Raw genomic sequence first — 19,359 nt, 5'->3', positions numbered from 1 at the left:
GGCGGAGGTGAAGGAATTGGGAATAGGGGATGGCATTTTTGCAGGAAGGTGGGTGGGAGGTGGTGTATTCTTGGTAGCTGTGGGAGTCGGTGGGCTTGAAATGGATATCGGTTTCTAGGTGGTTGCCGGAGATGGAGACAGAGGGGTCCAGGTAGGAGAGAGAGGTATTAGAGATGGTCCAGGTGAACTTAAGGTTGGGGTGGAAGGTGCTTTTTTTGCTTGGGAAAGCCTTCCTCGGCCCTAAAATCTGAAATTGCCATCATAAACCTCTGCGCTTTTTTCAGAGTTTCTTTAAAATCTACCTTTTTGTCAATGTTTTTAGTCATTCATCTGAATACACACTTTATCTTGGTGTTTTTGTCCGATTAAGCTTATATTAAATTCCTTGGTCAGTTTTTCAACATTAAAGGCATAGTATGTATGCTAACCATTGTTTTGTTGATGCTCGTATTGGAGTGAGAGACTACATAGTGATTGTAAGTATAACGCACAGTGTGTTATAGAAAAGGAAAGCACAAAACAGAGTATTTGCAAAGAATGTTATCATTTAGAAGGCATTGGTGAAAAAAGCTTTTACAAAACATCACGATGGAAGTGGTCAGAGACATTAACATTTTTGACAGAAACCAGTAGAGAGAAAGAATTCAACACTAAGGGAAAAACTCATGTCTCACTATTTTACAGCAATGTTGCAACAATATGCTTGACATCATTCTTTCTACTGGACACAAACTATTTTAAAGTTTTCATATTTTCTCAATTTATTCTCATTCTACATTTTTAAATAGCCATACTAATTTATTTGTTCACTTACTCATTGTCTTAGATTTTCTTGATCCTTATTACTACTATCTCTCATATATTCCCATTAATTAAGTAAAATTAGATTTCCACTTCGATTAGCAAAACACATCTTGTACAGTAAATTATTTTATGCAGCATATTCACTCATTGCGGCATAAATATCTCCTAGTCACAAGAGATGCCAACAAATTCAAACGGTGGATGGGTACAACATAAGACATGAAATAATAACGAACATCGTGGCTCCCTTTCTCCATCCATCGGCATCAATACTTTGAATTCTTCACACCAGATCCAATACAGATGTAATTATCCATGGACTTTTTGATGTAATTATATTATATTAATGCTGTTATACATAAAAAGCCCACAACATAAATAAGTCAATCTTTTTTTCTTTTAAAATCAATTTAGGCACTTTCCCAATGAAATTTGATACTTTGCAAATTCATTTGCCAAAGTGTGATATTTCTAGCTATTTTGCAGTCAGGTGCGAGAAGTACACCGTGATTTCAGGGGAACAGCAGCAATCTCTTTTTTATGTGAGAGCAGTAAGTACAGCAAACACAAACCTTCTCGACTATAATAAGATCGCCCACTTGGATGTCAGAGCTCTTCACCTGCACTTTACCTAAAATAAAAGGAATTGTTAGTCAGTCACATTTGTTGAAGATACAGAAAACTACACTTCATGTAATTAAAGCGATCACAAAGTACATAGTTCTACTCCCAAACATTCTTGTCTGAGCTTTGTCAAAACTGTGGTGAAGGCGGAGAGGTGGGGGGTTTAGGTGGAGAATAGGTGCAGGGGTGACACAGGGACATTGTCAACATCATGCCTCAAGTTCATGATCTGACGGGTATTATAGTTCCTTTTCAAATGTATTCCAGAATGAATAACGTAACCAAGGTACGTTGTGAAATGTGCACCAAATTGTTAAGCCATTGTTAGCATTTTAGACAAAATACATGTTTCTAGGTCTATTAGCAAAATGGTCAGATTAGAACAGTCATGCATATATCTGCACACATTCATAACACAAACAACATGGCTGGAGCTTAATAAGCATATCAAATTCCTATTCATTTTGTAATCGCCATTAGAATTTATTTATTTAGTAAAATCTCACTTTAGCTATGTGAAAACTTAGGTGAAACATTTACAACTAAGAATGGAAATTCAGTGCTTTAATGTTGTGTCACCATTTTTATAAAGTATCTCTCCGAAGTTTTTTTTTCAATTTACAAGACCTTGTATCTAATCCTGTAGGTCTAACTTCAATTACAATACCAGGCTCAAGGCCACCGAAAACTAATGGGAAATTGCATGGATAAAACTCTTGCTCCTTAGGTCATATCAGATATAACCATTTAATACCTACTTATGGAAGTCAGGAAGTAATTCCCAGTGAAACTATTACTTTCCATTCCTTGTTAGAGATTTCGTGCTACTCCTCTGCAATTTAAATTTCACACAAAATATTTAAACTGTGAATGACTGGCTAAGAATAAATTCAATACTGCTTTAAATGCATTCAACTTTTTAACCCTCAGACTGCAGAAAAGTCCAAAGATCCTGTTCCCTGAACCACTTTTAGTTCTACAAATCACACACCATGACATTACAAGTAATTTGGCACAGGAAACTTAATCAGACATTCACAGTAGTTGCATTACATTAATTCCAAATTTAACTACAAATGTGTTAAGTAATATAAAAACACGAGTGCTCTTTTATTGCAATTTGCTCCAGTTATTTTCTACTACTAACTGCATTCCACCTTTTTAAAAGAAGGTTTGCAACTTACTCCTGCATTTTTCCGTTCAGTGTTTGTCAATAAAATAAGCTTTCTCCTTCTGATTTTCGAATAATGAAACTGGACTTTCATGGGCAAAAAGCCCAGCATTTAAAAACTACTTTAAAGCAGTCAGCAGTTGAGGTTACAAAGCGACTTTAGCACAATTCAACAAAGTTAAAAGGGGTATTACTTGCAAATAGGCACACTGTTGATTCCTTTGACTTCAACAGCACCAGACACTTGTGGCGCCCAGACCACCGTACAAGAAAACCTTTACACTAAATACATCCTCATCTGCCTTTGGAATCACAGTACATCACTCACCAGATACAAACTTTTCATGGAAATGATTGTTACACAGGCCATTGAAAAATAACAAACACACACGTTTAACAAACTTCCACCTCTTCATTTAATATAGCTTAAGCAAACAGAAATTCAGCAGGTCTGGCACCATCTGTGAACAGAAACAGACTTAACATTTCCAGTCTGATATGACTCTTCTTCAGAACTGAAGGGTGCTGGAAAATAGGATTTTGTAAAATACTTTTGACAGAGGCAGAGGAGGACCAAGAGGGCAGATGGTATACAGGCTGAGTCCAAAAGACAAAAGGGGCTGTTAATAGTGGAGGAAGGAAAAAAGAAACATCAAGTTCAATAAGATTAGAGCCCGAATGCATCCTTCCATATTTTTTAACCGACCCCCATACCCTGGTCCTGTCATGACATGGGTTGCTTTCAGCACAGCCAACCCATCCTCACCCCCTCTCAGTCTATTATCACATGACCTTTTTTCAGCACAACCTACCCATTCACTCCTAATTTCAGCTCAGTCACCTATTCAGCTTCTCTTCTTACCTGGCCTACTATCAATAACTCCCTTACCTGCCTACCTCTTTCATCTCTTTGGGCTCCATCTCCACCTCATCCAAATTTCATCTTCAGCATTCATACCACTTTTCCTAGCTTTCAGTTCTGATGATCAGTCACCTGACTTGAAACATTAACACTGCTTTCTCCCCACAGACGCTGTCAGACATGCTGACTTTTGCCAGCAAGTTGTTTTTGTTTCAGATCTCCAGCATCGGCACTTCTTTGTTTTATTTAAGAAAAAGAGGGAGATGTTAAAAGGGTGTAAATTAAGATATGAAAGGTAAAGGACTGGACTTGGTCATAAAGTGCCTAAGTAGAAGTTTGAAGTGTTATGCCTTGGTCTTGCATTGTGCTTCACTGAAATACTGCAACAGGCCTAGGACAAAAACGCAGCACAAGAGCAAGGTGGTTTATTGAATTGGCAAGCAACTGGGAGGACAGGGTAATACCTACAGACAGGATGGAAATGCTCCGTAAAGTAATCACCTAGTCTGCATTTGTTTACACCAACGTAAAAGGAGACCACATTGTTAGCAGAAAATGCAATAAACTAGATTAAAAGTACAAGCGAAACATTGCTTCACCTGGGAGGATGTTCAAGGCCTCAGACGATGAGGAGGGAGGTGATGAATAGGCAAAAGTTACATCTTCCACAATTGAATGGAAAAGTGCCAAGGGGGAGCAAGTAAGCTTTAGAAGTGATGTAAGAATGGACCAGGGTATTATGGAAGGAACAATCTGTGAAATGCAGATAGTGGAGAGGAAAGGGGCTGTTTTTGCTGGAAGGGATGACATAGCACAGGATAATACTTTGAATGCAGAAACTAGTATGGTGAAGATGAAGCAAGTGGACCCCTATCATTGCTCTGGAGAGGAGAAGAAGGGGTGAGGGTAGAAGTGTAGGTCAGACGTGGCTGGGGGCCCTGTCAACCACACATTTTGCATGTATGCGCACTTGCGTGTCCGTGTGCACATGTGCGCAAGTGCATACCCTTGGTTGAGGAAAGAGGAGGTCATGTTGGAGGCAGCCTGATGGAAGGTGGCAGCACCAGAGCAGATGTGACAGAAAAACTGGGAGAATGGAATGGAACCTTTGCAGGATACAGGATGTGAGGAACTGTGGACAAGGTAACTATGGGAGTTAATAGGCTTGTCATGATATTAATGTGTAGCCCATCCTCAGAAATCAAAACAGTAGAGTCAAGGAAGGGAAGGGAAGAGTCATCGGTGGACCAGGTGAAGGGGAGAGAAGTATGTAAGTTGACTAAATATAGCTTAAACCTTATTTGGATGGTCTTTATAAAGGAAGTGCAGATGACAAACGCCTGTATACAACAAGGTACGAGTGCCAAGTTGCAGAGGGGTAAGCCTTTTACAGCCTCCTGCAATCAGCAAACATTCTTTTGTGCCCAAGCTGGGAGATTTGCTACTACTTTAGTGCCCCAGTGTTAACTGATAACAAATTGAATATTCACATAAATTAGGCATGACTGAGTAGGTGAAGTCCCTTGGTTACAATATGCGGAATTCTGTTAAGACATGGCAGACATGGACAATCTTGCAGCTCAAATAATTTCCACCCAGTTGCTGAGCCAGAGTTTGAATTTCAGACATTGAGAAGCATCAAGAAGGATGACTGTTCCAGGAGGCAGTCACCCTCAAAATTGTGGGTTTCATTTTAATAACTGCTCAATAGCTTGAAATCTGAGAATTATCTGCCACAATAACTGTTACTCAGTCCCTGCATGTGGCAATTAATTTCAGGAAGAAAAGAAACATCTTTAAAGTTCGCACATTAAAAATATAATTGACCAATATTTACCACCTGGAGTCATTGGTAACTTTATTTTCAGAAACTGGAACTACCAACAACAATACCCATCAACTGTGTACTACTGGTGAATTATTGAGCAAGCTATTCTAACCTCGTATGGTCAGCTTGCTATACAGCTGTGAATTCATCTCCTCATCTCGCTGATAGCGACGGAACTCATCTAATGCTTCCCGAACTATTGTCACTGCCATAACAAAACCCTAGAAAACAGAAATATAATAATGAGTAAAATAAATCATGTTATTAATATCTTGAATATATATCAGGAACAGACTTTAAATCAACTTTTTTAATGTTGCTACAGTCAAAAATTTTTTTTTGTTTTAAAACTCATTTAAGAATGTGGACTTCGCTGGCTGAGCCAGCATTTATTGTCCACCTCTACTTTCATTTGAGAAGGTGCTGGTGAGTTGTCTTCCTGAACTCCTGTGGTACATTTGATGCTAAGTCACACACAGCGCTGTTAGAAAGGTAGTTCCACAACTTTCATCCAGTAACATCGAAGAAACAGCAATACATTTCCAAGTGAAGATGACGAGCGACTTGGAGAGGAACTCGTAGGTGATAATGTTTCCATGTGTCTGCTGCCCTTGCCTTTTCTAGATGGTATGCGTCATGGGTTTGGAAGCTGCTGTTTAAGGAAACTTGGTGAACTTCTGCAGTGTATTTGTTGTTACTGCACACCTATCACTGTGCAACAACGGTGGAGCAAGTGAACATTTGTTAATGTGGTGTCAATCAAGCAGGCTTCTTTGTCATATAGACTTGTAGAGCCATACAGCGCAGAAGAAGCCCTTCAGCCCATCGAGTCTGCACCCACCTATCTACACTAATGCCACATTCAGCACAGCACTATGCTATAATGTGCATAGCCAGCAATATTATGATATTTGAAGCACTCATCCATGCATTTTTTAATGGTTGAGGTTCGCTGTTTCTACTTCCCTTCAAGAAGTACATTCCAGATTCCCACCACCCCCTCAGTGAAAATTTTATTTCCTTCAAATCCCCTCTTAACCTCATGACCTTCAACTTAAAATTATGCTCCCTTACTTTGACTCTTCAACTAAGTGTAACAACTGCAATTATCCACTCTGTCCATGTCCCTCAATCTTAAACACTTCAAACAGGCTTCCCCTGAGGCTTCTCTGCTCTGAAGTAAATGACCAAGCTATCCAGCCCTCTTCAGAGATAAAATGCTCCAACCCAGGCAACATCCTAGTGAATCTCCTCTGCACTCCCTACAGTGTAACCGCATTCATCTGGTTCTGCGAGAAAGTCAAACGTACACATTACTCCAGATATGGCCTAACCAAACTTTTGTACAGCTCCAAAATAACCTCTCAACTCATACTGCCACAACTTATAAAAACAAGTGTTCTGTATGCTTAAGTAACATTTAAGCTGTCCTACCACCTTCTAGGATCTATAGACAAGCACCCCAAGATCCCGCTGTTCCTGACCTTCCTACTGGCCTGCTGTTCACTGAATACTCCCTTGTCTTGTTACTTCTTGTTCCTACTTTGTAGTGTTAAATTCCATCTGCCACTGAGCTAACTGTCTGACCAACCTATCTGTATTTTCCAGTAACCTAAGACAGTCTTCCTAACTATTAACTACCCTGCCAGTCTTTGTGCTATCCCCGACCTTTGTTATCATTCCCCACACTTGGTGGAGATGGTAATTTATTGTCCTGGATGGTGCCAAGCATTTTGGAGCTCCATTCATTCTGGCAAGTGGGGAATATTCTATCACACTCAAGACTGTTGCCTTGTAGATGGTGGGCAAATTTTGGAAGTCAAGAAGTGAGTTATTTGCTGCAGGATTTCTAGCGCCTGACCTGCTCTTGTAGACACAGTATTTATACAGTTAATCCAGTTGAATGGGAACGCTCACAATGTTGATAGTGAGGTTTCAAAGATGGCAATGGCATTCAACGTCAAAATGCAACGGCTAGATTCTCTCGTTGGAGACTATGTGACGATACTGTGCCTTTTAAGAGATGTTCGGTCCTGTTCATCTTGAACAAGGCCGTTGACACCATGCTGTCGACTTGGCTACTTTAGAAGTTGCGATAACCAACTTCGAACTCCCCTCGGTGTTTTTTCAAATTAGACAAAAGAAGCATGAGTGGTGGACTCAGACTCTCACAGACCCAGGGTTTTGGTATTGCTTTCAGTTAGAGTTTTGAAGTTGAAGTTGATAGATACAGCTATATGGTGGAGGGTTGCTTTTCAGACTAGAGGCCTGTGACCAGTGGTGTGCCATAAGGATCAGTGTTGGGTCCATTGCTTTTCTTTATATAAATAAATGATTTGGATGTGATGATAGGAGGTATGGTTAGTAAGTTTGCAGATGACGCCAAAATTGGAGGTGTAGTGGTCAGTGAAGGTTACCTCAGAGTACAACGGGACCTTGATCACATGGGTCAATGGGCGGAGGAGTGGGATATGGAGTTTAATTTAGATAAATGTGAAGTCACAGGTAGATAGGATAGTGAAAACGGCATTTGGTATGCTTGCCTTTGTTGATTAGTGAATTGAGTACAAGAGTTGGGAGGTCATGTTGCGGCTATACAAGACATTGGTTAGGCCACTTTTGGAATAGTGTGTGCAATTCTGGTCTCCATCCTATAGGAAGGATGTTGTGAAAGTAGAAAGGGTTTAGAAAAGATTTAAGGATGTTGTGGGGTTGGACAGTTTGAGCTACGAGAGAAGCTGAATAGGTTGGGGCTATTTTCCCTGGAGCATCAGAGGCTGAAGGGTGACCTCATACAGGTTTATATAATCATGAGGGGCACAGATAGAGTAAACAGGCAAGGTCTATTCTCTGGAGTGGGGCAGTCCAAAACTAGAGGGCATAGGTTTAAGAGGAGAGGGGAAAGATCTAAAAGGGACCTAAGTGGCAACTTTTTCACACACATGGTGGTGTATGTATGGAATGAGCTGCCAGAGGAAGTGATGGAGGCTGGTACGATTACAATATTTAAAAGACATCTGGCTGGGTATATGAATAGGAAGGGTTTAGAGGGATATGGGCCAAATGCTGGCAAATGAGACTAGATTTATATAGGATATCTAGTCGCTATGGACGAGTTGGACTGAAAGGTCCGTTTCTGTCTGGGTATATCGCTGTGACTCTATGATAAATGATGGCATGTGACAGAATAGAAGAGCTTGGATCTGATCCATGGATTTTAGAGTAATTTAGCTCTACACTTGCAGCTTATGTTATTTGGTAGCCTCGCCGGGTTCACATCTCATTTTTATCTCATTTTTATGTATACTGTGCTGCTAATGGTATTTCCTTCTAACTCTTCATTGAGCAGGGCCCTTCCCTGGCTTGACAGTAATTGTTGAGTGGGGATATGCCAAGCCACAAGTTTGCTCCATAAATGCCAATTTTTGAATAGTTAGGTCTGTTCAAAATCTATTCCATGTAGCATGGGGAGTGTCACACAACGCAATGGAGGGCATTCTCAATGTAAATATTGTCTGCATAAGGACTGTATGATGTCACTCCTATCAATACCGTCATGGACGGAATCATTTGCAGCAAGCAGACTTTTGACAATTAAGTGAAGTATGCTTTAGTACCTTGTTGGCTCCTTCACCACCTGCAATAGTCTAGCAGCAATGTCCAGGCAGGAGACAGACAAACTGGGAGGTTTGCAGCAGGGCATGGAGCAGGAGCACAACAGGGAAAAAAATTTAAGATTTTCAGCAAAGTACACAAGTTTACTGGATTTCCCAGAGGAAGTTGATAGAAAGCACAGGCCACTTTTTATACTTAGCGAACATTACTATTCAATCCAAGTAATTAGGCCATAGCTAGAGGTAAACAGTTACAAATTGTGACATGAAATTCTGATTTAAAACTCTCATTGCCTTAAAAGCTGTCCCTTGTACATACTCATGCTGAGACAGGTCAGGGAAGCTCGGAGGGCAGCTCAGTGGTTCCTATTCACAAGTTACTAAGACAATGTTATCATTCTTATGCTGGTTAAAACATTGCATTTCAGGTTTCTTTCTCCAGATGCTTCCACTGGCTTGCAAGAGACGCAAGGGGGCTGGTTTACTTAAAAGGTTTCTGACTCATCAGTTTAAAGACAGTTCACACCTTACTACAACTGAAGAAAAGATTTCTTTAGACTTTCTTTGGGTTTAAAGTGGGTGGACTGCAGAGAAGAGAAAGCTCCTGAGCTGCAGGAGGTCAAATCACTTCTCTCTATATCTTGTACCCAGCTCCAAGCTGTTCAGTTACCCGGAGATTCAATCACACTGTTGCTGGCAGGCAAAAAGCTTATGTCGTTGATAACTGATCACTAGTCCACAACTAATCAACTTCTTGTTGCTACCCAGCTGCATCTATATATAACCCTCCTGCTCCAGTTCATCCAGACCCAAATTTCAATGACTGCTTGCTCAAACAGTTGTTTACATAATGCTTGCCCCATGCGTCAGGTTACTTGTTTTCAAAGCATATAGCCTTCCTTTAAAACGCTGGTCTTAAAACAGTTCATTTCAGTCCACAATTTTAAAAAGCACAAAAACAAAACAACATGGTCTTGACAATGATCGGAAAACTCACACTGCATCTACTTTTGAAAACATGTTGAATAAACACAGCACAAACTTGAAGTATGAAAAGCATTACTTTTAATTTTTTAAAAGAACTTTTGTTTGCCACTTTAAATGCATTACATTACTATCAAAGCTTTTCCACAATGATAGAATATTTTTAAAATTCATTCGTGTGACAGGAGTGTCATTGGCAAGGCTTGCATTGTCTTTAACTGTCCCTAAGGTTGTGCAATCCACTTTCTTGAACCTCCATGGTTTCATGTGGCTCAAGTTCACCCATTGAGCTATTAGGAGGGGAGTTCCAGGTTCCACCCCAGCACAGTGAGTTTTTTTAAAATTCATTCACAGAACGTGGCACCACTGACTGGGCCAGCATGTACTTCCCATCGCTAGCTGTTTGAGAAGGTGGTGATCAACTGCCTTCTTGACCTGCTGCAGTCCACATGTACAGGTACATTCACAGAACTGTTAAGGAAGGAGTTCCAGAACTTGAGCCAATAATAGTTCCAAGTCAAAATGGTGACAGACTTGGAGGGGAACATGCAGATTTTATTCACAAGAATCGGCTATTATTCTTTGCGGTAAAAGTCATGGACTTGAAAGGTGTGTGATTGAAGCCCTGATGAGTAACTGTTTTGTCCTAGGTGATATCAAGTTTCTTGAGTGTTTTTAGAGCTGCACTCAACCAAGGAAGTGGATAAGATTCCACCCCATCACACTCCTGATCTGTGCTATTTAAATGGTGAATTAGATTTAAGGAGCCAGGAGTGTTTCACTCCCAACAAAATTTCCAGCTTCTTGTTGTAGCAGTATTTAAATGGCTGGTCTACGTCTGTTTCTGGTCAGTGGCAATCTCTTCAGGGTATGGATAGTGGGGGTTGCCATAGAATGTAAAGGACAAAGATTAGATTCTCTCTTGTTGCAATTGTTCACTGCCTGGCACTTATGTGGTGTGAATTTTACATGCCATTTATCAGGCCAAGTCTTATCATCTGAGGAATTGCAAATGGCGCTGAACAGTACTGATAATTGTATGAACTCATGACTAAATGATGGCGAGCTCATTGATGAAGGAGATGAAAATGGCGGGGCAGAGGAAACCAACTTGTGGAGCACCACAGAAATGACCTGTGGCTAAGATGACTGACCTATAACCACAACCAACTTCCTTTCTTCTGTGCATGACTCTAATGAGCAGCGAGCTCCCCCACCCCAATTTCCATTGGCTCCAGTTTTGCAAGGGATCCTTGACTTCAATCGAATGCTGCCTTGATGTCAAACGTAGTCACTCTCACTGGTGGAGTTTTCTTCTCACTGATAGTCATCATTGTTGGACAGTTGAACAAAAAGTGGCAAGAGTTAATTCACAATTGATGTTAGCTCCAGTACTCTCAGCCAGTGGCTAAATTTTTAGATTTCTACATCACCTGTCCAACCAACTTGAAATAATAAAAATTATTCAATATGAGCTAGAACTTAATGAAAAGAATGGCCAAACAAACATGCATTTAAAATTCTATAACAAGTGAACAAAAAGCTATTTGCAAAGTTTCATTCTTAAAAAAAACATAACGTTAAGCATCCCAATTGTACAATGTTTAAATTCCACTATTACTTAGAAACATAGCTAGGTGCGATATTATTGAACACACCCTAGTTCAGGGGAGCTGACATTAGCCTGAATGAATGAGATCTGAACTAAGTTTGATCTTCAGTGCAAATGACATATTTATTTCACTGACCTTCTGTAACACAACACATCCATTTCACCAAAGGATCCCCAATTATGACTTGTAGAAACACGTGCCCATTTACAGAATGTATTTTATATCCAATGCAAACTTGCACATATTCTTAGCTTCTCCAGTAGATACCCCAATTAAAACAGCCTTGCTATTTTAAAACCAAATTCCAGAACTAATTAATGACAAAAAGTAACTGCCACTTACTGTAGCAAAATCTTTTACAACTTTTGATTCTACTCTAGGTACTTCTCAAATTGTTTAAAGATGATCCAAACTATTTATATAAAAGCACCAAATAGCTTTGTTGATTGAAAAATAAAATTTATTGTGTTACGTTACCTTTAGAGGCCCAAGGCAGCCATGTGGAAATGACCAAGATCACAGCCCCCAATCCGACAACAAGCTGCAGCCCTAATCACACCCGTATAATTGACTGACCGCTCTAAATTGCAGAAAACTTGCACTTAAAAGCAGTATGAACATAGATGAAGGCAAGAGTTAAACACTAGTGTAATAAACTTAACAGCCTCACGAATCAGCATTTGAGGACTAAATTTTAATTCTTAAATAACTATAATTTCAGAAATGCTTGACAATTACAGTTCTTCACGTAGAAAGTTTAGGACGAGAAAATATCACTTACCAGAGGAGCCCAGTATGTGTACAGATAGCCTATCTTCAATGATGGCACAAACTGTGAACATGATACCACCAGGAAATAAAGATTCAAGAAAAACTTGAATTGCTGATATAATACCTGAAAAATAACATTATAATCAGACTGGTAATTTCATTCCACAATTGTTTTTATAAACAAAATATATTTCAGAGCAAGCAGTGTCATACACTATAAAGGAAGTGCTTAAAAGATCACAAGGAGAATAAGAGGAATGGGAAATGCTTTACAAAAATAAAATATTGCACTTGTTGAAAAACTAGAACAATAAAAGAAAATGCTGGAAATAACCAGCAGGTCAAAGAAATTCGGGGGTGGGAGGTAAGAGAGAGAGTTTATGGGGCAGAACTTAATGTTTTTCTGCACCTTTGAGCTGGTGAGACATCTTTGCACTACAACTTGTGGCAAGAACAGGGTGGGCAACAAAATATCTATAAGTCTCAAATGTCAGATATATGAAAACTCGGTTTGAAACAGAAGGGCACACAGATATTTAGCTGCAATTTGGCTCTGGAAGAAATGATATTCCACATTTTAAAGTCAGCCAAGATCTGAGATTAGTGTTGCATTAACAATTTTCACACAATTTAAAAAGTACTCTTAATTACCAGACTTAACTTTCTACAATGACTTTAATGGGAAAAGAACATGTAAAGCCCACACGTTCTGAAAAATAACAAAGCATATAAGGGCAGCGTGCTGATTGCATGAAGCAAACCAAATTGACTAAATTCACAGCTCATGGCATAAATCTTAATCTCCTGACTTTGCTGGCTGATTTGCACATTAATAACAGCATATGTCATTTACACACTATTATCTTTCCAGTAGGTTCTGACCAATGTTTTAGGTCAATGACATTTCAAAATTGGATCAATTCAAACAACAATTTTAAGAGGCACCTGTGTATGTAACACAGGAGATCTATTCACTTCACTGAATTTGAAAGTTGTTATTCCAGAATGAGTGCACAAAAAATTGAATATTACTTAACTGCTGAACCTCAGAAGAGCATTTTTATCTTGTATGGAAGTGTTTCCAAAAATGCAAATGATTATGTTTTTGAGCTCACGGCCAAACAATTTCTCAACAGTATAACGTCATGATTGTAATGGAAGGTAACAAGCCTCACATGCTGCTGCATGTTCCGCAATTTGCACCGAGTCTTTTTGATTCATTGAACTACAAGAATACATGCTTTTCATTCAGTGAGAGTCAGAAAGCATCAACTGACTTCTTTTCTGTTTTAAATAACAACCCAAGCAGCCATATTCCTTACTACTTTAGATGAAATGTCTTAAACACAAAATTTCAATTCAATTCAAAAGCTTAGATATTTGCTTTTTTTTAATGCTTGCAGCATTTGTCCTATGGAATCTTAAAAAGCTATATTTGTTTCCTTGAAGATGCCATTGAAGTAGGCAATTCATTTTTCAATTTCACATGTGGACAACTGTGTGCTCGTACTTCATCCAACGGCAAAGCTCCGGATTAGGTCAAGCGTGACTTAACGAAGGTTGTTAAAATTATGAAAAGGTTAGATGAAGTAGATGATGAGGTTTTTCAATTTGTAGGAGAGACCAAGTCACTAATAAATCCAAAAAGGAAATCCAGGAAAGACCTCTTCACCCAGAGTATGGAGAACATTAATTCCTTACCACAGGGTACATTTGAAGCAAATAGCATCAATGCATCTAAAGGAAGCCAGCTAAACACACATAAAAAGGAATTTATTGTCATGTTGAAAAGGTTAGATGATTAGTGGAAGGAAATTCAGGTGGGGCATAAATTCATGTGGACCAATTGAGCCAAATGGCCTGGTTCTGTTCTGTATAATTATGTAATTCTACGTAGATAGGAGTGACAAGTCATACAGTGGGATCGCTGTTATTTGTAAGCAACTAAGAGACTCCTTTTAAATTCACTGTCACAGTTTTCAATTTTTGACCGGTTGCTAAAATCCAAAAGCATGAGTATTTGTATTTATTTCGCTATATATTGACAGAGGTTACTGTCAAGTTTAATCACAGTCATCCTTCGCCATGTCAAATAAGACAAAGTTCGTAGTTATGGGGTTTATGGCTAAATATGATCCCTAGCTTATCCTTGCCAATGTCAATACTGAAGTGATATGGTAAAATTATAAATTTTAAAACACATGGAAGGGTGTTTGCTAAGAATGGTTTACAACAACACAGGAGACTTCTTTTTAAAACTGTCATACCATTTTAAGAGCAACTGGCTAGTCACACTCATGCAGCTTTTCCTGCTGCCCTACAATTTCTTTTTTCTTCAATTATTCAATTCTCTTCCAGAAGCCACGATTGTGCAGCTGCTAAGGCAGTGCATTCCATATCTTAAGCAGAGAGCAACTTTTATGCAAAGTATTCTCAGGAGCACGCAGCCATTCTCAACAACATGGAACATTTTTTCCAAGAGACCCCATCTTTACTGTAGAAGAATGAAAGTTTAAAATTTTTTTCAAAATTTGGAAACAGTGACATTTCATCACTATATTTGTAGATGACACAGTGCAGGCAATATTGAGAGTTTCATCCTGATGAGAATACATGTTGTCATTGTTTTTGATTATTGCCAGGCATATCTGATTAGGATGTCCTTTCACATTGAAAGTGAATACCAGCACTGGAAATAACCAATTAAAGGGAAAGCACTACTTCCACTGTATGACCTCTGTATTTTGATGCAACAACAGGTTGTTCCAAGACATGCAAGTTTTCAATTACCTACCCCAGGTACAAATGTGAAAATATTGTACTTCTGGTTCTTGATTGCATTCCTTGGATATTTTTCCTCACACTTCTCTGGATGCCCCAGCCACACTGTGCGGGCTTTAAGCTGTTTCTTTCGCCTACAGATGTTAGCAAGCCAGTCACAGCAACTGAAAGACACAAAAATATCCAAATGTTCAACCATTCTTTGTGCATCAGAAGTAATTTCCAACATGAAACATACTTAATTCATACACTATAACTGAAATACAGACAAAATTAAAATAAAAGAATTGGGTTAACTGTAACACTATCAAAATGCTTAAAATAATTATATAATATACACACACCTTACTACTACTACTACTAATTAACTGTGCCAATATTGTAACATTCCATAAACACACCCTTGGCAAAGGCAAATTCAGCAAAATAAATAGTCTCACATACATTTCTGGCAGTAGGAAGGGAACCCCAGCTTTTAGCAGTAAGCAACAGAGGAATAACAGCTTTTACATCCAGCTTCCACAGCCTAGCAACTACTGAAACCAAGAGCTAAAAATCCTGGTTCTGTGGGAGCCAGGCTGCTCCTATTGTTCCAACATTTAAAGAAAAACCCATGGCCTCACAAACTGTTTACTCTCTTAGCTTTGGAGCAGACTGCTTTGCACCTCTACCTCAAACTTTCTTCATAAAAAGAACAGGGCAAAATACATCTCTTAAAACCATGGTATCATCACATCTCCTCCCTTAAAAAAATGAACCATCAAAAAGCTTCATTTTTAAAAGCCTTTGGCCTTACACTATTAGTACACTACAATATATAACCTTACATTGTTTGTATGCTTACAGTCTTTCACTACTACAGTCCATTTCAGTCTGTTTTTCTATCAGAACCGAACACCTAGAATAGAATATCCTTTATTGTCACTGTACTCAAGTACAGTGAAAAGTTTTTACAATGGCTGCCTTTAATGGCACCACCTTGGAGACCAGTACCTAGGTACAAATCTTGGATACAAAAGCGGATTAAAAAGAAAAGTAGTGGCATTACTTAGAATGTCTGGAAAATAAGTTACAAGTAAGATTGTTATAACAGAGTTAAAGGATTTATATTACAGTCCAGTAAAGAGTTTCAAATAGCAGCAGCTCAGCACGTGGTCTGGCCACCCGCACCAGGCACAAGTCCAATGACTGTCCCATTCCGGTACTCGGGCCTCCCCTCGCTTCATCTTCCTTCAAAGTCGCTCCATCTAAACACACTCTGAAATTTTTATCCTTAAATTTTTCCATAAACTTTAAAGAGTTATGATCAGTACATACAATTGCCTCTGACATATAACTGACAATATAAATGTTGAAATCTGGCAACGTCAAAATCAAAACTCAAGGTCTCCTTTTCAATTGTGGAATATTTCTGCTTGATAATGCAAATTTTCCAAAAAGACAGACATATTGGGTGTTTTTTTTTTAATCTTCTCATTGTTATCTGCAAAAGTACATCACCGACACCTACATCACTCGCATTAATAGCCACTTTGAATGGACTGACATAATTAGGTGTGGTTAACACTGGGGCAGTGGTCAACGCAGCTTTCAGGCTGTAAAATGTCTTCGGATATTCCTCCGTCCACCAAAATTTTCTGCACCACTTCAAGTCAGATCAAACACACTGCTAAAAATTAAGTACAAATTTCTGATAAAAACCACACAGCCCCAGGAATCATGGTACTTCCCTCTTCATTATTAGTATGGGATAAGCTTTTGTTTTCACATCCCACTGGATTATTTGTCCATGCCCAGGGACATGACTTGGGCTTTAACTCACTATTAGTCAGGTTTGTCACCAAGATCATCTCCCGAAGTCGATCGGACAATTCTGATAGATGGTCCAAATGCTCCTTCCACGTGTGACTAAGAATCACCAGATCGATGTACACTACACAACTGGGTAATCACAAAATGACTTCATTAGTTGGTCTTTGAAATGGGGCTGGTGTATTTTTCATATCAAATGTCATGACTTTAAACTGGTACAGTCCATTCAGTGGCACAAAAGCCAAAATTTCCTTCGTTCTTTCCAATAAAGGTAGCTGCTAATATCCTCTGAGTAATTCCAACTTAGAAATTTTAAGTTGCTTTTCCCAGGTTCTCAAAACAGTCTTACAAGCATAGAATACGATAGGAATCAAATTTGTAACTGCATTGACTTTGTGACAGTCTACACATAATCATTGGGTACCATCTGGTTTTGGCACCATTACTATAGATGAGTTTCATTTGCTGCAATGCACTTTGATTATATTGAATGCATACTCAAAGACAAAGACAATCTCTTTCCGAACCTGTGCCAACTTTAGAGGGTTAAGTCTATCAAGGAGGTTACTTCATTGGAACAGCATTTCCTATATTTACATCTTGCGCAATTAAATTAGTGCTTCTCAGCTTTTACCAACATATTGCAAAAACTCTTTGAGGTCATTTTAATTTTCCTCTGGAAGGCAACTCAAAAATTTATCCCAATTTTTGACAACTTCTAATTCAGAATCATCTGAACTTGGCTCTTGTGTTGTAACCAGTAATACATTCTCCTTCCTTATCAAAATACCTTTGAGCATATTCACATGACATACCCTGGAAGATGTCCTTCTCTCTGGTGTTCTTATCAAATAACTCACCTCACAATTTCCTTTCGATTTGATAAGGCCTGCTAAACCTTACCTTTAAAGGTTCACCTACCAGTAACCCTAACACTATCTCCACTAGCAAAATTAGCTTTCTTATCTGCTTCCTGTTTCATCACATGCTGTCCTACTTTCAAATGCAGTCCAGCTAACACACCCGCTCTACTTAATTTTCCCCTAAAATATGACAGTCCAAACGTATGGCCTCTGAACTCTGACTCACCAATTTCTTCTTACTTTCAGTGGTCCTTTCACCTCAAGCCCAAAAACTAATACAAATAACCTGAATTTAGTTGATTCATTAGGTGCATTCCTAATTGCAAAAAGTACATATGGTATTCCTTTAGCTCAAACCTCTGGAAAGTCTTGATTATAAGTCCTCAACATGGTGTTTAAAGTTTGATGCCACTGTTCTAATGCTCCTTGTGATTCCGAATGGCAAGCAGTGGATTTGAATTTTTTTTTTTCCTAGGATATCCATGTCTTCCTTGAGTAACTTTGATGTAATTGTATTTCTGTGGCTGGTCCATCTATAGTAAAAAAAATTGAGCAACTCTTCTATAATCCTTTTAGCCGTGATACTGCATAACAATGACCCTGGAAATCTAGAAGACACATCCATTACGGTCAACAAATACTGATTCCCATTTTTTATTTTAGATAGGGGTCCTAGGCACTGAATTAAGACTCTTGTAAACAGCTCCTCAAATGCAGGAATGGGTATTGAAGATGATGGTTTTATCACTGCCTGAGGTTTTCCAATTACCTGACACGTATGGCAATGTCTGGCAAGATTCAACAACATCCTTCTGCAGTTCAGACCAATGACAACGTTTTTGTATTTCGGCTTGGGTTTTCCTTACTCCCAATGACCTCTTTCCTATTACCCGCCAGTGATAGAACTTGATGAACTTCTGTCCAATTCTAATCCACCTGAATGTGTGATGGTCTCCATTTCCTCAGCAGGATGTCATTTTTAAGATAGTGACATTCTGGCATACACTCAGATTCTTCTTTTGTGTATGGTTTTTGATACAACTGCTTTAGTTTTTCCTCTCTGTTGTAATTCAGCTAATTTCTCCGATCTAAAAATATTCACTTTGTACTACACCTGTTCTCGTTTTTCTCAAACATTAAGCAAACAGTTTCTGATAATCAAATTTCAAGTTCCTTATCTTTATTCTTTGATTTCTCCTCCTGTTTCCATCTGTGGCTTTGTGACTTTGTCATCAGAGTCAGGAAAATCCCAGGATATACCTCCTGTAACACCTCACTTGCCTGATTTTCCACTGGCTTTTCAACCACAGTAGGCATCGCTCCCACCAGTGATTCAGCTATATCATTACCAGGGATAAACTATTTCCGAAACCGAAAACTTTTTTATTACTCCTACCACCAATTGACCACTTTTCACGGGACACTCCAATCTCACTTTATAACCTCGCTACTCTTCTCACAATGAATTCCACATATTATCACTTTTTCTGCTAATACTCCTTCCAAATTACATATCTCATCTCTCATTACGTTATGCAGATTGATTTGTGCCCGTACCTCTCAATCTTAAATTTCTTTACCAACTCCTCCTGGCATACACGAATAAACCTCACAAATAAATTCTTTACAGAG

The 19,359-nt window shown here is 38.9% G+C and overlaps 1 protein-coding gene across 1 annotated transcript in view; it reads right to left on the bottom strand.

Annotated features, from left to right (window-relative positions):
• Positions 1-18,685, bottom strand: part of atp9b (ATPase phospholipid transporting 9B) — a 262,556-nt gene extending 243,871 nt beyond the window's left edge. Inside the window, exons 1-5 of the mRNA XM_048595728.1 lie at positions 18,618-18,685; positions 15,066-15,216; positions 12,282-12,395; positions 5,402-5,510; positions 1,377-1,435 (exon numbers count right to left, since the gene is read on the bottom strand). Of these exons, the coding sequence (XP_048451685.1) occupies positions 1,377-1,435; positions 5,402-5,510; positions 12,282-12,395; positions 15,066-15,216; positions 18,618-18,685 (501 nt within the window). The remainder of the gene's footprint in view (positions 1-1,376; positions 1,436-5,401; positions 5,511-12,281; positions 12,396-15,065; positions 15,217-18,617) is intronic.
• Between the last annotated feature and the right edge of the window lie 674 nt (positions 18,686-19,359).

This window comes from Rhincodon typus, chromosome 4, assembly GCF_021869965.1.
Source record: "Rhincodon typus isolate 14 chromosome 4, sRhiTyp1.1, whole genome shotgun sequence".
Lineage (NCBI taxonomy): Eukaryota > Metazoa > Chordata > Chondrichthyes > Orectolobiformes > Rhincodontidae > Rhincodon > Rhincodon typus.
Note: the sequence above shows the minus strand (reverse complement) of the source record. Positions and strands in the feature narration are given on the sequence as shown.